Genomic DNA, 18,259 nt, shown 5'->3' with positions numbered 1-18,259 from the left:
AAAAGCTAGCGAGCTCCCGGCGAGACAAGTCAAAAACATTCACAGGATTTAACAAGACTTAGCGAGACTCAGCGAGGTTCATTCTTCGCCTAGCGAGCACATCCAAAAATCTGGGTGCTCTGCTACGGTTTTGAACTTACGCTCACTGAACTCTCGTTTTCTCGACTCACTAATCTACAAAATCCAAAACATCAAGCATATAACATCATTATAGACTTGAAAGCACAATTAGAATCATGCATCACAATTACAACATAGAATTATGAGATCTTCATGTTTTTACTCATAAAACGCATAGCAATTCAAATGCCTAGTAATCATCTAGCACATGTTATAAACAAACATATAACAAACACATACCAGGACACATTAATATCCTACTCTTCTCACCATTTTGAAAAATTAATTTTCACTCACCCAAAAGAAAATAACTCTATATTTTCACCAAAATCTTCAAGAAATAATATTAGTTTTTAAAATTATTTCAAATCATTACCACATGCAGTTTTATATCATGCCGGATCGTCACATGCAGTTTTATATCATGCCGGATCATCAACAATTAGCAATAAGCATCAATCCATCAAGTTTAAACTACAAAAAGGTTAAACTCTACGCATATACAACTATTATAAACATAGGAGTATAGCACTCACACCATTACTCACAAAAAGAACGAATAATTTAATTCAATTCACATCACTCATAGTTCCTAAATGAACAACATAAGTGATTTCACAAAACAAACACAACAAAATTGTTAGACAAACACGACTGACACACAATACTCACTTGGTCTGACTGCGCAGACCTGCTCTGATCGACACATAACCCACACAGTCCGAAGACGACCTGCTCTGATACCAATTGTAACACCCAAACCCATTATTTCTATATTTCTACCTTAGTAAAAATCTTTTTCAAAATACGCAACGGAAAGTAATGTTCGATATTATAAAAGTTGTGGTTCGAGTATTACATTCTTCAATCAAAAATAATACTAATGTAGTTAATTAGTAAAAATACTTGTTTATACAAATGTTAAATCAACTAATGTATTTATTGATTATACAAAACAACCTAGACAATAGACTTTATATACAATATAAAACCCTTTCCCGTGTCACAATCAGAGCGGAGCTTCACCGACGACTCAACATCGAATACCACAAAATCCTGTAAAATCTGGACCCCCAACGGTCCAGCACATAACACATAAAAGAGAGTTAGATAACATACTCAAAATAATACAAGTGTAAGTAAACTGTACTTAAACACTTCTTCATAAAAACATGCATAATCATACATTATACATATACATCACCATCATTCATGCATATTCATATATCATGCATATTACTTCATTTATCACATAATCAATCATCTACAATTATATACCAAACATATAGTTTCACGTCATCTCGGACAATACCAAAACATCAACAAATACATTGTTCAGATTATGGTCATGACGGACCCTGCGTTGTTCAATTTATAGTCATGACGGACTCTGCGTTGTTCATTTTATAGTCATGACGGACTCTGCGTTGTTCATTTTATAGTCATGACGGACTCTGCTCCTCACATACGGATTAACAATCAACATTACCAAGTATGTGTCAACATTATTTATCATAAATGCACACATAATCCCTAATGCAATCTAATGCTTCACATTCATGCTATGTCCTCTAGACACCTCTAATGCATGTGGTACCATCTTCTTTATCAGGGTATTTCACCTCCGATATCCGTCTTTATCAAACAAATATAGTTCGATATCCTTCTTTATTGGACAAGCCAATATCCCTAAATATTCATGATGCATGCACTCAAAACTCATGAATATATTCATCAACAATTTTGGCATATAGCCCGTCAACAATAACGTGGAACACTATCCAACGTCCGTCTTTATTAAGATAATCAATACCTTAATATCCGTCTTTATTAGAATAACATAATTCTAATATCCTTCTTTATTAAGTTGATTAACACCTTAATATACTTCATTTATACTTCATACATGATTAACAATCAATATATGCATCAACAATCATCAACAAGCATCAACAATCATCAACAATCATGTAAGAATAAGACACTGATTCGAAACTACATGCAAAGGAAGATCGCAGATGAAAAACTGGTGAAAACTGCAGTATTTCCGCCTGGGGCGGAAATATTTACGCCTGGGGCGGAAAAACATCAGAAAGGATGGCTGCTCACTGCTCTTCCGTTTTAGGCGGAAATTACTGGACAGCCTCTCATTGCAACGATCATAACTTGGGCTACGAAAGTCCAATGGAGACGCACATATACTCGTTGGAAAGCTAACAAACAGGGCTACAACTTTTATGTTGGCCACTAAAACCAGTTCGCAACGAAAAGAGGTCAAAATTGCACGTAAAGGTTCAGACCTCATAGATAACAATTTTCTACATTTCTCATTTCAAACTCTAAACTCTCAAAACTCTCACATAAGTCATTTTTCATGTTATAAACCCCAAATAAGTTCATATTCAAGTGCAACAAGCATATCTAAACACAAAAGGACAGTTCATTTCTCAGATCTACGCCATAAACATCGAAAAAGTAAAGATTGACACTTTTTCATCAAAACTCTCAAGAACACAAAGTTCTTGAGTTTAATCCATTAGAAAGCTCGTTTTAACCATTATTTCCGTTCATTAATCATGTTACAAGCATGTTAAACATATCAAGAACCTTAGGAACGATTTCCATCAAGAAAATCCGTTCTAAGCTAAAACGAAAATGGGGTGGAGGAAGTTCGGGTAAGGAGAAATCGACATTCTCCCCTTCCTCGAGTCACCCACGAATATGAAATCTACTCTCTTACCTGGATTCGAAGAAAACACGACGAAGCTCTCGAATCCCTAGCTCTCCTTCTTGCCCTAGCTCCTCAAGCTCTCTCTTCTCCTCTCAAGAACACAAAAGGAACATGAGAAATGAATTCTCTTCCTCACTATGCCCTTATGGGCGCCCCCTCACACTCACAAGGCCCATTGGGCCTCAAGCCCAATTGGCTTGGCCCAATAACGCGTTAACTCTCACTATTCGCTTAATAACTAAAGTACTCGATAAATAACTCAAGTTATTAACTTAATTAAAATGCCACGTTAAAATAAAATATTTTAACACATAAAAATAATAATACGAAAATTGGGTCGTTACACTATATGCCAAAATTGTTGATGAATATATTCATGAGTTTTGAGTGCATGCATCATGAATATTTAGGGATATTGGCTTGTCCAATAAAGAAGGATATCGAACTATATTTGTTTGATAAAGACGGATATCGGAGGTGAAATACTCTGATAAAGACGATGGTACCACATGCATTAGAGGTGTCTAGAGGACATAACATGAATGTGAAGCATTAGATTGCATTAGGGATTATGTGTGCATTTTATAATAAATGATGTTTGACACATACTTGGTAAATGTTGATTGTTAATCCGTATGTGAGGAGCAGAGTCCGTCATGACTATAAAATGAACAACGCAGGGTCCGTCATGACCATAATCTGAACAATGTATTTGTTGATGTTTTGGTATTGTCCGAGACGACGTGAAACTATATGTTTGTTGTATAATTGTGGATGATTGATTATGTGATAAATGAAGTATATGCATGATATATGAATATGCATGAATGATGGTGATGTATATGTATAATGTATGATTATGCATGTTTTTATGAAGAAGTGTTTAAGTACCATTTACTTACACTTGTATATTTTGAGTATGTTATCTAACTCTCTTTTATGTGTTATGTGCTGGATCGTTGGGGGTCCAGATTTACAGGTTTTGTGGTATTCGATGTCGAGTCGTCGGTGAAGCTCCGCTCTGATTGTGACACGGGAAAAAGGGGTTTTATATGTATATAGAGTCTCCTTATCTAGGTTGTTTTGTATAGCTAATAAATACATTAGTTGATTTAACATTTGTATAAACAAGTATTTTTACTAATTAACTACAATAGTATTATTTTGGTAGAGGAGTGTAATACTCGAACCAATATTCAATAAATTAAATGTGATTTTCCGTTGCGTATTTTGAAAAAGATTTTACTAAAAGTATAAATATATAAATAATGGGTTTGGGTGTTACACTCACTGCCGAGTGTAGCGCCATATTACAAAACGAAATGCCCCCTAAGTTAAAAGACCCAGGAAGTTTCTCCATACCCTGTGTCATTGGAAAGTACGTAATAGATAGAGCACTATGTGATCTAGGAGCCAGTATCAGTTTAATGACCGTAGCCTTATGTGAAAAACTTAAGTTAGGAGAATTGAGACCAACTAAAATGTCAATACAATTCGCTGACCGTTCTGTCAAATACCCCTTAGGTATACTAGAAAACGTGCCAGTACGTATAGGTCAATTCTTTATCCCAACTGATTTTATAGTCATGGACATTAGGGAAGATTCCAATGCACCCATAATCTTAGGAAGGCCATTCTTAGCAACCGCCGGTGCCATAATAGATGTGAAAAAAGGAAAGCTCACCTTTGAAGTAGGTGAAGAAAAAGTTGAATTTATCTTAACACAATTCATGAACGCATCGGCCATTGAAGATAGTTGCTATATGTTAGACGTCGTCAAAGAATGTAGAAAAGAGATGGAGAAAGATAAAACCAAAAATTCTGAAATTCTAAAAACTCTCATCCCTCCGACTCATAAAAATGGTAATGACGACCTAGCTAAATGTTTAAAGAAAAGCTCTTGCTATAGACTCGACATAGCTGAAACAAATGTCGATAACACACCCTTTAAACGAGTACCTCCCGACATACTAAAAGCCCACCCAGAAAGTAATATCTTCCAAAATAAAACATCTCTGTTTGCCTCCAAGAAAAAGAAAAGAAAAAGGAAAACACCTATGAGATGGTTTGACATGTTCAAATGGAGACCTAAGGATGTTGGGCATAATTTTAAGAACGTGAGTTTGGAAGAGGCACCATACTAATCTAAAGGGTTAAGAAGTCGAGCTAACCGACGTTAAACAAAGCGCTGCATGGGAGGCAACCCATGAGTTTTCTTTAATTCTTGTTTAATTTTTGCTTTCTTTTATTTTTGATTTTTTTATGACTATCTCTGATGATCCTGTGACTAATAGAGCTCCCACGCACATTTCTCAAAATGTTGCCGCTGGTGGGGGCGCCAACATCGTTCCACCTGCACACACTACACATTTTTCTAACACTTTTGCAGGCAGTTCTTCCTCATCAAGATAGAGTACCGTTGATGATGTGTTCTATGAAATGCGCGCTCTAAATGCTATCAACGAGGAGCGCGATGGACTCTTTTATGCGATGCATCAGCAACAAGAGGAGATGTTGGAACGAATGGAATTCATGCAAGCCCAATAAGCACAAATTCTTCAAAAGCCAACATCAAATGCAGGGCTATCACAACCAATGAGAGAGTTCAGAAGAGCACCGTCAACAGCAGCTCGACAATGTCATACAGCAGCTCTGAATGCTCATACAAATTTTTTTTTGCATCATCAAGCTAATTGCGAGTTGAAAAAGATGAATAAAGACGCTAACCGATTTTCTTACCAAGTGTGTGACATAGATAAAGGGTCTTAATGTGACTGTCTAGAATGAAAAAAGATGAAACAAAGGAGAAGATTTAGATTTTAGTACAACGGCATGATCCAAATTCGATATGTATAAGAGGGAGAACTTTGTGTGTCGTTGAAATACCCTTCTTGATTGTGTAAAGAACCTAACTAATTAGTCTTAGCCGATTTGAATTTCTGACCACGTATGAGTACTTGTGATGTTATTTTTCTCTAAGTCTGTGCGTGTGAGTTGCTTCGCATTTCAAATGTTTTCTATATGCAAGCTAAATTGCTTGAGGACAAGCAATGGTTCAAGTTTAGGGGAGTTTGATACGCCTAAAAATATGCTATTTATTTAGTTAATTTACTATTATATTTTATATGTTTTTATTTCGATTCCGAAGTTTTATTATATAAATAGTTACTTATTTCTCATATTTTAAATAAACAGATAAAAAGTGCACGAATTGAAGAAAGGAGCAAAAATGGACTAAAAAGGAGCAAAAACGGACGAAAAAGGGCCACACATGTGCAGCCCATCATCAAGCAATGACGCCCGCCAAGCAGCCCAAAATGGCGCCCACCAGCTGGCCATTGGTGCTGACCGCCAGCTGCATCCAAGTGGCCCTCGCCACTTCCTTTTCATCCTGGCCATTCACTGTATCAAACGGACACGCGCTAATTTAACAAAGTCCCACATCGGCCAGTTTTGTTCTTTTCCTCCTTGTATTTTAGTATAAATAGGCTAGTTCTCTTCACTCAAAAATAGAACACTTGACTTGGAGAATTGAGAACTAGGCTTAGTACCACAAGGTTCTCTTCTCTAAAGTTGAGAGTTTAGTATTATTTTATTCTCCGTTGAGAATTTAATAAGTTTTTTTTATTTCCTGCCGTTACGCTGTCGGAATCCGTACTCGAGATTTCTTTTATATTTCAGGTTCTTATTTTATTTTATGGTCTTATTTATTTCTTGTCTTTATTTTATTGCTTTTATTTTATGCTTTTAATTTTTGTTTTTATTTTTATTATGTCTATTTATTTATTTGCTTATTTTATTTTTATGTCTTTAGTTTTAGTTATGTCTAGCTAAATTTAGCGTTGCTAGGATGTGTAGTTAGTAGCTAATAGGAGTTCGGTAGTTAATTCGTGCTTAATAGTTTTCAACCACCAGTTTTAAATAAATACGTTTTCAAATAATTCGTCACGAGAGTGAGGATTGTTTGAAAGGCAATAAACCAACATTGACGAGAGTTGAGGTTTATTGTCGGATAGTTAAAACTGACCGTTAGTTCTAAAGTCCGCGAGAGCTATTTAGGATTAATGAGTTTTATATTGGTTTTCAAAGATACTTATATAGGTAAGTGAGCGCGTGAGAGCTGAGCATTTATTTTATCTAAGTATAACGCTAGTCAAGATTTGCGAGAGCTGAGATTAGTGTTTTTAAATCAAATATAATTCTTGAAAACTGGCGACTGTTTTATTTTCTTAAGCAGTTTTTAATTAAACGTTGATTATAATTTGTCACGAGAGTGAGAATTAATTAAAGTAAAAATCAATAGAGCGAGAGCGTGAGATTTCTACTAGATAGTAAAAACTGAACATTAAATCTAATTCGCAACGAGAGTTGGGATTAGAGTTAATTAAATTATATTGCTTTTCAAAGAGTATTTTATTAGCGGGTGTGAGGACGAGAGTTAAGCACCACCTTTATAATTTATAATGCTAGTCAAGATTTGCGAGAGCTGAGATTGGTATTTTTAAATCAATATAGTTTCGAAAATTTAACAGTTTGTCTAGCGCGAATTAAGCATTGAACCCTCTGAAGCAACTAATAGCACGTCCTAGCAATATTTTATTTACATATAAAAAATCTAAAAAAAATATATTTATTTCTCTTATTTTAATTATTCAATTAATCAAAACCCTTTAAATCATTAGCCTTAGATTTACAAAGCAACACTAGAATACGGTAGGTCGATTATTGGTCCTTTGGGTTCGATATCTTTTAAAACTACACGACACGACTGTATACTTGCAGTCACGTTGCCCTCCGATCAAGTTTTTGGCGCCGTTGCCGGGGACCAATTTAGTCGATATCGTAACTCCAGTGTTACACCGTAGAGACTAAGGCAATTTTATTTTATTTTTATTTTACCCCGAATAGTTCGTTTGTTGCATGCCAAGCACTCGCTCTAGAGGCGAAAGATTGGTGCAACTAGTTAGCGAACCCGAACGTCTTTTAAGACGTAGAAATTTAGAAAATCAATTAGAGATTCCTCTTCCCGATTTAGTTATGGCTGAAGTCCCACAAGAACGACCACTAAGGTCCTACGCTACTCCTTCGCAAGAAGAACCGCACAATAGCATCGCTGCCCCCGCTATTGAAGCAAATAACTTTGAGCTTAAACCTTCGCTGTTGTCGGCCGTACAACAAAACCAATTCTCCGGAAACCCCACGGACGACCCCAATTTACATTTGTCCATATTCTTGCAATACGCAGATACCGTGAAGGCAAATGGTGTCAGTCCCGAAGCTATAAGACTTCGTTTATTCCCTTTCTTGTTAAGAGATAGAGCTAGAGCTTGGCTCCAGTCCCTACCATCTAACTCAGTCACCTCATGGGATGAGTTAAAGAAAGTCTTTTTAGCCAGATATTTCCCACCCAGCAAAACTGCTATGTTAAGAGCGCAAATTAATGGATTTAAAAAAAAAGACAACGAGTCTCTTTTCGAAGCATGGGAAAGATACAAAGACATGATTAGGCTATGCCCATATCATGGACTCGAAAATTGGCTAATTATCCACACCTTTTACAATGGTCTCTTGTACAACACAAGATTGACCATAGACGCCGCAGCTGGTGGCGCACTTATGGATAAACCATACAACCAAGCCTATCAGCTTATCGAGAGCATGGCTCAGAACCATTATCAGTGGGGAAACGAGAGAACATCCGTAGAGAAACCTCAAACGAAAGGCGGTATGTACGAAGTAAACGAGCTTGACCTTGTTAAAGCCAAATTTGAAGCTCTAACTCAAAAGATGGAGAGTATGACCACAACACCTGCAGCCACCGTGGCTGCAACAATTACAAACTGCGAACTGTGTGGAATTCAAGGGCACACTATCGCTGAATGTCAACTCTTGATGGAAGTTCCCCCAGACCAAGTGAACTATACTCAAGGAAACCCTTACAACCAAGGTTCGAGGAACCACCCATACCTTTCGTACAAAAGTAACAACGCTCTATATGCACCCGCCCAAGCACCTGCTCAAGCACCACCAGGTTTCCAAAATACTACATACCCTGCTCCTAGGAAGTCTAACCTTGAACTATTAATGGAAAACTTTATAACTACCCAAGCTCAAACCAACCTTCAAACTAGTGAGCAAATTAAGCAAATAACAAGCAAGTTAGATGTCTTGACCACTCATAATAAGATGTTAGAGACACAAATCGCACAAGTGGCACAACAACAAGCATCTACCTCTGCTCCTACAGGCATATTTCCTGGCCAGCCTCAGCCAAACCCTAGGGGACATGTGAATGCTGTTATATTACGAAGTGGGACACAATATGATGGACCAGCTGATCCTAGAACTAAATATCCTGCCATGCAACCCAATTTCGATAAGACAACCGAGAAGGAGAGTGAACCAAAAGAAAAGCAGGATAGTGGAGAGGAAACCAAAGAGAAAGAGAAACCTTACGTTCCTCCCCCACCATATAAACCACCCATCCCATATCCTCAAAGATTAGTACAATCCAAAAATGTAGGGCAATTTAAGAAATTTGTAGAGCTTCTACAAAAACTAAACATCACAATACCTTTTACGGAAGCTATCACACAAATGCCCTCATATGCTAAGTTCCTTAAAGATATCTTGACTAATAAGAAAAAGATCAAGGATGATGAGACCGTCATGCTCACCGTAACGACCCAATTTTCGTATTATTATTTTTATGTGTTAAAATATTTTATTTAACGTGGAATTTTAATTAAGTTAATAACTAGAGTTATTTATCGAGTACTTTAGTTATTAAGCGAATAGTGAGAGTTAACGTGTTATTGGGCCAAGCCAATTGGGCTTGAGGCCCAATGGGCCTTGTGTGTGTGTGTGGCGCCATATGGCCATGAGAGGGAGAAGAGAAATTCATTTTTCTCATGTTCTTATGTTCTTGAGAGAGGAGAAGAGGAGAGCTTGGGAGCTAGAGCAAGGGGAGAGCTAGAGATTCGAGATCTTCGTCGTGTTTTCTTCGAATCCAGGTAAGAGAGTAGATTTCATATTCGTGGGTGACTCGAGGAAGGGGAGAAGGTCGATTTCTCCTCACCCGAACTTCCTCCACCCCATTTTCGTTTTAGTTGTGAATGGATTTTCTTGATGGAAATCGTTCCTAAGGTTCTTAATATGTTTAACATGCTTTTAACATGATTAATGAACGGATTTAATGATTAAAAAACGAGTTTATGAAAGATTAAACTCAAGAACTTTGTGTTCTTGAGAGTTTTGAGTAAAAGTGTTAAATCTCTACTTTTTCGTAGTAAAAATGGTAGATCGGTGAAATGAACCGTCCTTTTGTGTTTAGATATGTTTGTAGCACTTGAATACAAACTCATTTGGGGTTTATAACATGAAAAATGGGATTTTTGGGCGTTTTTGTGTAGAAAACGCATGTTTTTCCGCCTCAGGCACAATAATTTCCGCCTGAAACGGCAGAACAGTGAGCAGCCAGCCTTTCAGATGTTTTTCCGCCTCAGGCGTAAAAATTTCCGCCTCAAACGTAAACTTCCACCTCAAACGTAAATATTTCCGCCCCAGGCGGAAATGCTGCAGATTTCACCAATTTTTCATCTGCTATCTTCCTTTGCATGTATTTTCAATCAGTGTCTTATTCTTACATGATTGTTGATGCTTGTTGATGCTTGTTGATGCTTGTTGATGCTTATAACGATTGTTAATCATGTATGAAGTATAAATGAAGTATATTAAGGTGTTAATCAACTTAATAAAGAAGGATATTAGAATTATGTTATTCTAATAAAGACGGATATTAAGGTATTGATTATCTTAATAAAGACGGACGTTGGATAGTGTTCCACGTTATTGTTGACGGGCTATATGCCAAAATTGTTGATGAATATATTCATGAGTTTTGAGTGCATGCATCATGAATATTTAGGGATATTGGCTTGTCCAATAAAGAAGGATATCGAACTATATTTGTTTGATAAAGACGGATATCGGAGGTGAAATACTCTGATAAAGACGATGGTACCACATGCATTAGAGGTGTCTAGAGGACATAACATGAATGTGAAGCATTAGATTGCATTAGGGATTATGTGTGCATTTTATAATAAATGATGTTTGACACATACTTGGTAAATGTTGATTGTTAATCCGTATGTGAGGAGCAGAGTCCGTCATGACTATAAAATGAACAACGCAGGGTCCGTCATGACCATAATCTGAACAATGTATTTGTTGATGTTTTGGTATTGTCCGAGACGACGTGAAACTATATGTTTGTTGTATAATTGTGGATGATTGATTATGTGATAAATGAAGTATATGCATGATATATGAATATGCATGAATGATGGTGATGTATATGTATAATGTATGATTATGCATGTTTTTATGAAGAAGTGTTTAAGTACCATTTACTTACACTTGTATATTTTGAGTATGTTATCTAACTCTCTTTTATGTGTTATGTGCTGGATCGTTGGGGGTCCAGATTTACAGGTTTTGTGGTATTCGATGTCGAGTCGTCGGTGAAGCTCCGCTCTGATTGTGACACGGGAAAAAGGGGTTTTATATGTATATAGAGTCTCCTTATCTAGGTTGTTTTGTATAGCTAATAAATACATTAGTTGATTTAACATTTGTATAAACAAGTATTTTTACTAATTAACTACATTAGTATTATTTGGGTAGAGGAGTGTAATACTCGAACCAATATTCAATAAATTAAATGTGATTTTCCGTTGCGTATTTTGAAAAAGATTTTACTAAAAGTATAAATATATAAATAATGGGTTTGGGTGTTACAATTGGTATCAGAGCCCCGTTGTCTTCGGACTGTGTGGGTTATGTGTCGATCAGAGCAGGTCTGTGCAGTCAGACCAAGTGAGTATTGTGTGTTAGTCGCGTTTGTCTAACAATTTTGTGTTGTTTTGTGAAATCATTCATGTTGTTCATTTAGGGACTATGAGTGATGTGAATTGGATTAATTGATCCACTCTTTTGTTGAGTGATTGTATGAGTGCTATGCTTCTATGTTTATAATAGTTGTATATGCTTAGAGTTTAACCTTTTGGTAGTTTAAACTTGATGGGTTGATGCTTATTGCTAATTGTTGATGATCCGGCATGATGTAAAACTGCATGTGATGATCCGGCATGATATAAAACTGCATGTGGTAATGATTTGAAATAATTTTAAAAGAAAAACTAATGTTATTTTCTTGATGATGAAGATTTTGGTGAAAATATAGAGTTATTTTCTTTGAGTAAGTGAAAATTAAATTTTCAAAATGGTGAGAAGATTAGGATATTAATGTGTCCTTGTATGTGTTTGTTATATGTTTGTTTATAACATGTGTTAGAGGATTACTAGGGATTTGAATTGCTATGCGTTTTATGAGTAAAAACATGAAGATCTCATAATTCTATGTTGTGATTGTTGATGCATGATTCTAATTGTGCTTTCAAGTTTATAATGATGTTATATGCTTGAAGATTTGGATTTTGTGGATTAGTGAGTCGAGAAAACGAGAGTTTAGTGAGCGTAAGTTCAAAACCGTAGCAGAGCACCCAGATTTTTGGATGTGCTCGCTAGGCGAAGAATGAACCTCGCTAAATCTCGCCAAGTCTTGCTAAATCCTGTGAATGTTTGCGACTTGTCTCGCCGGGAGCTCGCTAGCTTTTGCTAAGCGAGGGAGCCAGACAAGAAATTTATTTTGTTGATGTCTTGTTCTAAGTTGATTAGATGTGAATATGAATTATTGCTATGCAATGTTCATTTTTCTTGTGTTGCTTTGATTTCCTAACTTTGAAAAGTGAGGGAAGTATCGGTTACTTGAATGCTTGCATGAATTTGTGTTAGTGTTTAGGTATCGTGGGTTAGGTTTTGTCCCTTGTATGCGACATGCGTGTAAACGATGTCGATACTAGTTTCTTCTTAGGAAGAATATGTTTAGAGACGATAGAACCGTTAGGTGTGAGCACCAAAAGTTCTAGTGGAAGAGTACGAGTGAGTCTGAGATAAGTGGGGGAGAAGGTTATATCCCTCACAGATGTTTCGAACGTGAGAAGATGAGATGAGTAGAGATGTTCTTGAAGCGGAATATTTAGGAATTGGCGACATTGTTCGAAGTGGAATGAATGGGCGCAACAAGTTGTGAGAAACTACTAGAAGAGAAGTTGTCGGACCAAGTGTTTCATCGTGGGGCGTTAGTGAGATTGGTTAAGTGAGATGAAGAGTATTCGGAACGGTTGGAGATTGTGTCTTACACTAAAAGTTTGAAGGCATCATTTTTGTGGACCAAGGTTGAAGTACCTGTTTGATCGGAAGGAGTCGAATATGAGGAAGAGGAAGTGATTATGATTCTTGAGAGGTGATGATTTTGAAGTAAGTTGTCATCCAAGGGGATCGGATGTTGTACCGGATGTTGGAGTAAGAAGTTTTACGTGAGTCGTGCATTTGGTAGTAGGTTGAATTGGTTGAACAATTTGGAGTTCTAAGTCTAGTGTGTGAAGTAATTTTCATGAGAGATGTGAAGATTAGTGAACCGTTGGTGTTCATTAATCGATGAAGTGAAGTAGGTTTTAAAGTAAATGAGAATGGAATTGAGAAGTATCATAATAGGTTTGGTATGTTTGTTGAATCGTTGGAAGTGAGGATTGTATGAGTAGTCGAGTGTATTCGAAGATGGAAATAGGATAACAATTCGAAAGATTTTGTGAGAGCTTGCCGAAGAAAGGGTAATTGGATTTGGATAATGACCGGACAATTGGTGTCACATGTTGAATGAGAACGTAGAGATCCTAGAGGTGGAGATGAAGCTAAAAGAGAGGTATTATTTTTGAATGATGAAGAATAAGAAAGTTAGCCGTTGGAGAACGTGTTGAGAGTGAGTAATAGGAGGTCATGTTGGAAGTGACTTGTGTTAGGTGGGAGTTTGCGAAAAGGATTATCGCACATGTGAGTAGATGTTGTGTTTGAGCACATATAGTAAGGAGTTGAAGGCGATGCCTAAGGTAAGTATCGGAGAGCATTTTGTAGTGCCCAAAAGATAAGAGTGAGTAAGTATTTGCTAAGGAATTTGGATTCATGGAATGGAAGAGTCGGTAGAGACTAGTTTTGTTAGATGTATCGTGGATGTTGATGTGGTATGGTCACAATCGGTGACAATGAAGTAAAGGATTTTAAATTGTTTCATCATGGATGATGGAACGGTAGTGATTTGGTGCATAACTTAAAAGGAATTTGACGGTTAGAGACGGTAGTTTTTAGCTTGTGTCAATGAAGTTTGAGAATGTTGGTCATCAAGTGATTTTTGGAATTGAATTATCGAGTGACATGTTGGAATAAGATTCGGATATGAATAAGTGATGTAACACGGTTAAGTGATTCATGAGGGAATCAAAGATTTATGAGAATTACGGAGTTGTGGAAGTATTCCACGGAAGTATCTTTCGGAGAGTTTGATTGTTTGTACCTGTTTTGGAGTAGAGTTGTGAGTATCGTAGAATGTGAATCTATGGATGTTTCGTGCGGAGTGGACGTTTTAGCGGTTTGATAAGAATGGTTTGTGCCGATATCATGATTGTTGAATATTTATTGACAAATTGAGGAACTGGCCGTCCTTGATCTCTTGTTGATAAATGGACAAAAATTGTGTTGGATGGGATAAACTAATTTTGTCAAACTTAGTAATGTGTAGCGTTTTGAACGTTTCGTTGGAAGGTCGGATACAGGAGTTATCCGGAGTTGTTTTAGTAGCGTAATTTTCGAGGGCGAAAATCTTTTAAGTGGGGGAGAGTTGTAACGACCCAATTTTCGTATTATTATTTTTATGTGTTAAAATATTTTATTTAACGTGGAATTTTAATTAAGTTAATAACTAGAGTTATTTATCGAGTACTTTAGTTATTAAGCGAATAGTGAGAGTTAACGTGTTATTGGGCCAAGCCAATTGGGCTTGAGGCCCAATGGGCCTTGTGTGTGTGTGTGGCGCCATATGGCCATGAGAGGGAGAAGAGAAATTCATTTTTCTCATGTTCTTATGTTCTTGAGAGAGGAGAAGAGGAGAGCTTGGGAGCTAGAGCAAGGGGAGAGCTAGAGATTCGAGATCTTCGTCGTGTTTTCTTCGAATCCAGGTAAGAGAGTAGATTTCATATTCGTGGGTGACTCGAGGAAGGGGAGAATGTCGATTTCTCCTCACCCGAACTTCCTCCACCCCATTTTCGTTTTAGTTGTGAATGGATTTTCTTGATGGAAATCGTTCCTAAGGTTCTTAATATGTTTAACATGCTTTTAACATGATTAATGAACGGATTTAATGATTAAAAAACGAGTTTATGAAAGATTAAACTCAAGAACTTTGTGTTCTTGAGAGTTTTGAGTAAAAGTGTTAAATCTCTACTTTTTCGTAGTAAAAATGGTAGATCGGTGAAATGAACCGTCCTTTTGTGTTTAGATATGTTTGTAGCACTTGAATACAAACTCATTTGGGGTTTATAACATGAAAAATGAGATTTTTGGGCGTTTTTGTGTAGAAAACGCATGTTTTTCCGCCTCAGGCACAATAATTTCCGCCTGAAACGGCAGAACAGTGAGCAGCCAGCCTTTCAGATGTTTTTCCGCCTCAGGCGTAAAAATTTCCGCCTCAAACGTAAACTTCCGCCTCAAACGTAAATATTTCCGTCCCAGGCGGAAATGCTGCAGATTTCACCAATTTTTCATCTGCTATCTTCCTTTGCATGTATTTTCAATCAGTGTCTTATTCTTACATGATTGTTGATGCTTGTTGATTCTTGTTGATGCTTGTTGATGCTTATAACGATTGTTAATCATGTATGAAGTATAAATGAAGTATATTAAGGTGTTAATCAACTTAATAAAGAAGGATATTAGAATTATGTTATTCTAATAAAGACGGATATTAAGGTATTGATTATCTTAATAAAGACGGACGTTGGATAGTGTTCCACGTTATTGTTGACGGGCTATATGCCAAAATTGTTGATGAATATATTCATGAGTTTTGAGTGCATGCATCATGAATATTTAGGGATATTGGCTTGTCCAATAAAGAAGGATATCGAACTATATTTGTTTGATAAAGACGGATATCGGAGGTGAAATACTCTGATAAAGACGATGGTACCACATGCATTAGAGGTGTCTAGAGGACATAACATGAATGTGAAGCATTAGATTGCATTAGGGATTATGTGTGCATTTTATAATAAATGATGTTTGACACATACTTGGTAAATGTTGATTGTTAATCCGTATGTGAGGAGCAGAGTCCGTCATGACTATAAAATGAACAACGCAGGGTCCGTCATGACCATAATCTGAACAATGTATTTGTTGATGTTTTGGTATTGTCCGAGACGACGTGAAACTATATGTTTGTTGTATAATTGTGGATGATTGATTATGTGATAAATGAAGTATATGCATGATATATGAATATGCATGAATGATGGTGATGTATATGTATAATGTATGATTATGCATGTTTTTATGAAGAAGTGTTTAAGTACCATTTACTTACACTTGTATATTTTGAGTATGTTATCTAACTCTCTTTTATGTGTTATGTGCTGGATCGTTGGGGGTCCAGATTTACAGGTTTTGTGGTATTCGATGTCGAGTCGTCGGTGAAGCTCCGCTCTGATTGTGACACGGGAAAAAGGGGTTTTATATGTATATAGAGTCTCCTTATCTAGGTTGTTTTGTATAGCTAATAAATACATTAGTTGATTTAACATTTGTATAAACAAGTATTTTTACTAATTAACTACAATAGTATTATTTTGGTAGAGGAGTGTAATACTCGAACCAATATTCAATAAATTAAATGTGATTTTCCGTTGCGTATTTTGAAAAAGATTTTACTAAAAGTATAAATATATAAATAATGGGTTTGGGTGTTACACTCACTGCCGAGTGTAGCGCCATATTACAAAACGAAATGCCCCCTAAGTTAAAAGACCCAGGAAGTTTCTCCATACCCTGTGTCATTGGAAAGTACGTAATAGATAGAGCACTATGTGATCTAGGAGCCAGTATCAGTTTAATGACCGTAGCCTTATGTGAAAAACTTAAGTTAGGAGAATTGAGACCAACTAAAATGTCAATACAATTCGCTGACCGTTCTGTCAAATACCCCTTAGGTATACTAGAAAACGTGCCAGTACGTATAGGTCAATTCTTTATCCCAACTGATTTTATAGTCATGGACATTAGGGAAGATTCCAATGCACCCATAATCTTAGGAAGGCCATTCTTAGCAACCGCCGGTGCCATAATAGATGTGAAAAAAGGAAAGCTCACCTTTGAAGTAGGTGAAGAAAAAGTTGAATTTATCTTAACACAATTCATGAACGCATCGGCCATTGAAGATAGTTGCTATATGTTAGACGTCGTCAAAGAATGTAGAAAAGAGATGGAGAAAGATAAAACCAAAAATTCTGAAATTCTAAAAACTCTCATCCCTCCGACTCATAAAAATGGTAATGACGACCTAGCTAAATGTTTAAAGAAAAGCTCTTGCTATAGACTCGACATAGCTGAAACAAATGTCGATAACACACCCTTTAAACGAGTACCTCCCGACATACTAAAAGCCCACCCAGAAAGTAATATCTTCCAAAATAAAACATCTCTGTTTGCCTCCAAGAAAAAGAAAAGAAAAAGGAAAACACCTATGAGATGGTTTGACATGTTCAAATGGAGACCTAAGGATGTTGGGCATAATTTTAAGAACGTGAGTTTGGAAGAGGCACCATACTAATCTAAAGGGTTAAGAAGTCGAGCTAACCGACGTTAAACAAAGCGCTGCATGGGAGGCAACCCATGAGTTTTCTTTAATTCTTGTTTAATTTTTGCTTTCTTTTATTTTTGATTTTTTTATGACTATCTCTGATGATCCTGTGACTAATAGAGCTCCCACGCACATTTCTCAAAATGTTGCCGCTGGTGGGGGCGCCAACATCGTTCCACCTGCACACACTACACATTTTTCTAACACTTTTGCAGGCAGTTCTTCCTCATCAAGATAGAGTACCGTTGATGATGTGTTCTATGAAATGCGCGCTCTAAATGCTATCAACGAGGAGCGCGATGGACTCTTTTATGCGATGCATCAGCAACAAGAGGAGATGTTGGAACGAATGGAATTCATGCAAGCCCAATAAGCACAAATTCTTCAAAAGCCAACATCAAATGCAGGGCTATCACAACCAATGAGAGAGTTCAGAAGAGCACCGTCAACAGCAGCTCGACAATGTCATACAGCAGCTCTGAATGCTCATACAAATTTTTTTTTGCATCATCAAGCTAATTGCGAGTTGAAAAAGATGAATAAAGACGCTAACCGATTTTCTTACCAAGTGTGTGACATAGATAAAGGGTCTTAAT

The 18,259-nt window shown here is 36.7% G+C and overlaps 1 protein-coding gene across 1 annotated transcript; it reads left to right on the top strand.

Moving 5' to 3' along the window:
- The first annotated feature begins 7,771 nt into the window (after positions 1-7,771).
- Positions 7,772-17,633, top strand: LOC123905413. The gene is made up of 2 exons (XM_045955011.1): positions 7,772-9,529; positions 16,947-17,633. The coding sequence occupies exons 1-2, from the start codon at positions 7,772-7,774 to the stop codon at positions 17,631-17,633; spliced, it is 2,445 nt and encodes an 814-aa protein (XP_045810967.1).
- Positions 17,634-18,259: the final 626 nt, after the last annotated feature.

This window comes from Trifolium pratense, linkage group LG2 (assembly GCF_020283565.1).
Source record: "Trifolium pratense cultivar HEN17-A07 linkage group LG2, ARS_RC_1.1, whole genome shotgun sequence".
NCBI lineage: Eukaryota > Viridiplantae > Streptophyta > Magnoliopsida > Fabales > Fabaceae > Trifolium > Trifolium pratense.
The sequence above is the reverse complement of the archived record's forward strand: the minus strand, read 5'-3'. Positions and strand labels throughout refer to the sequence as shown.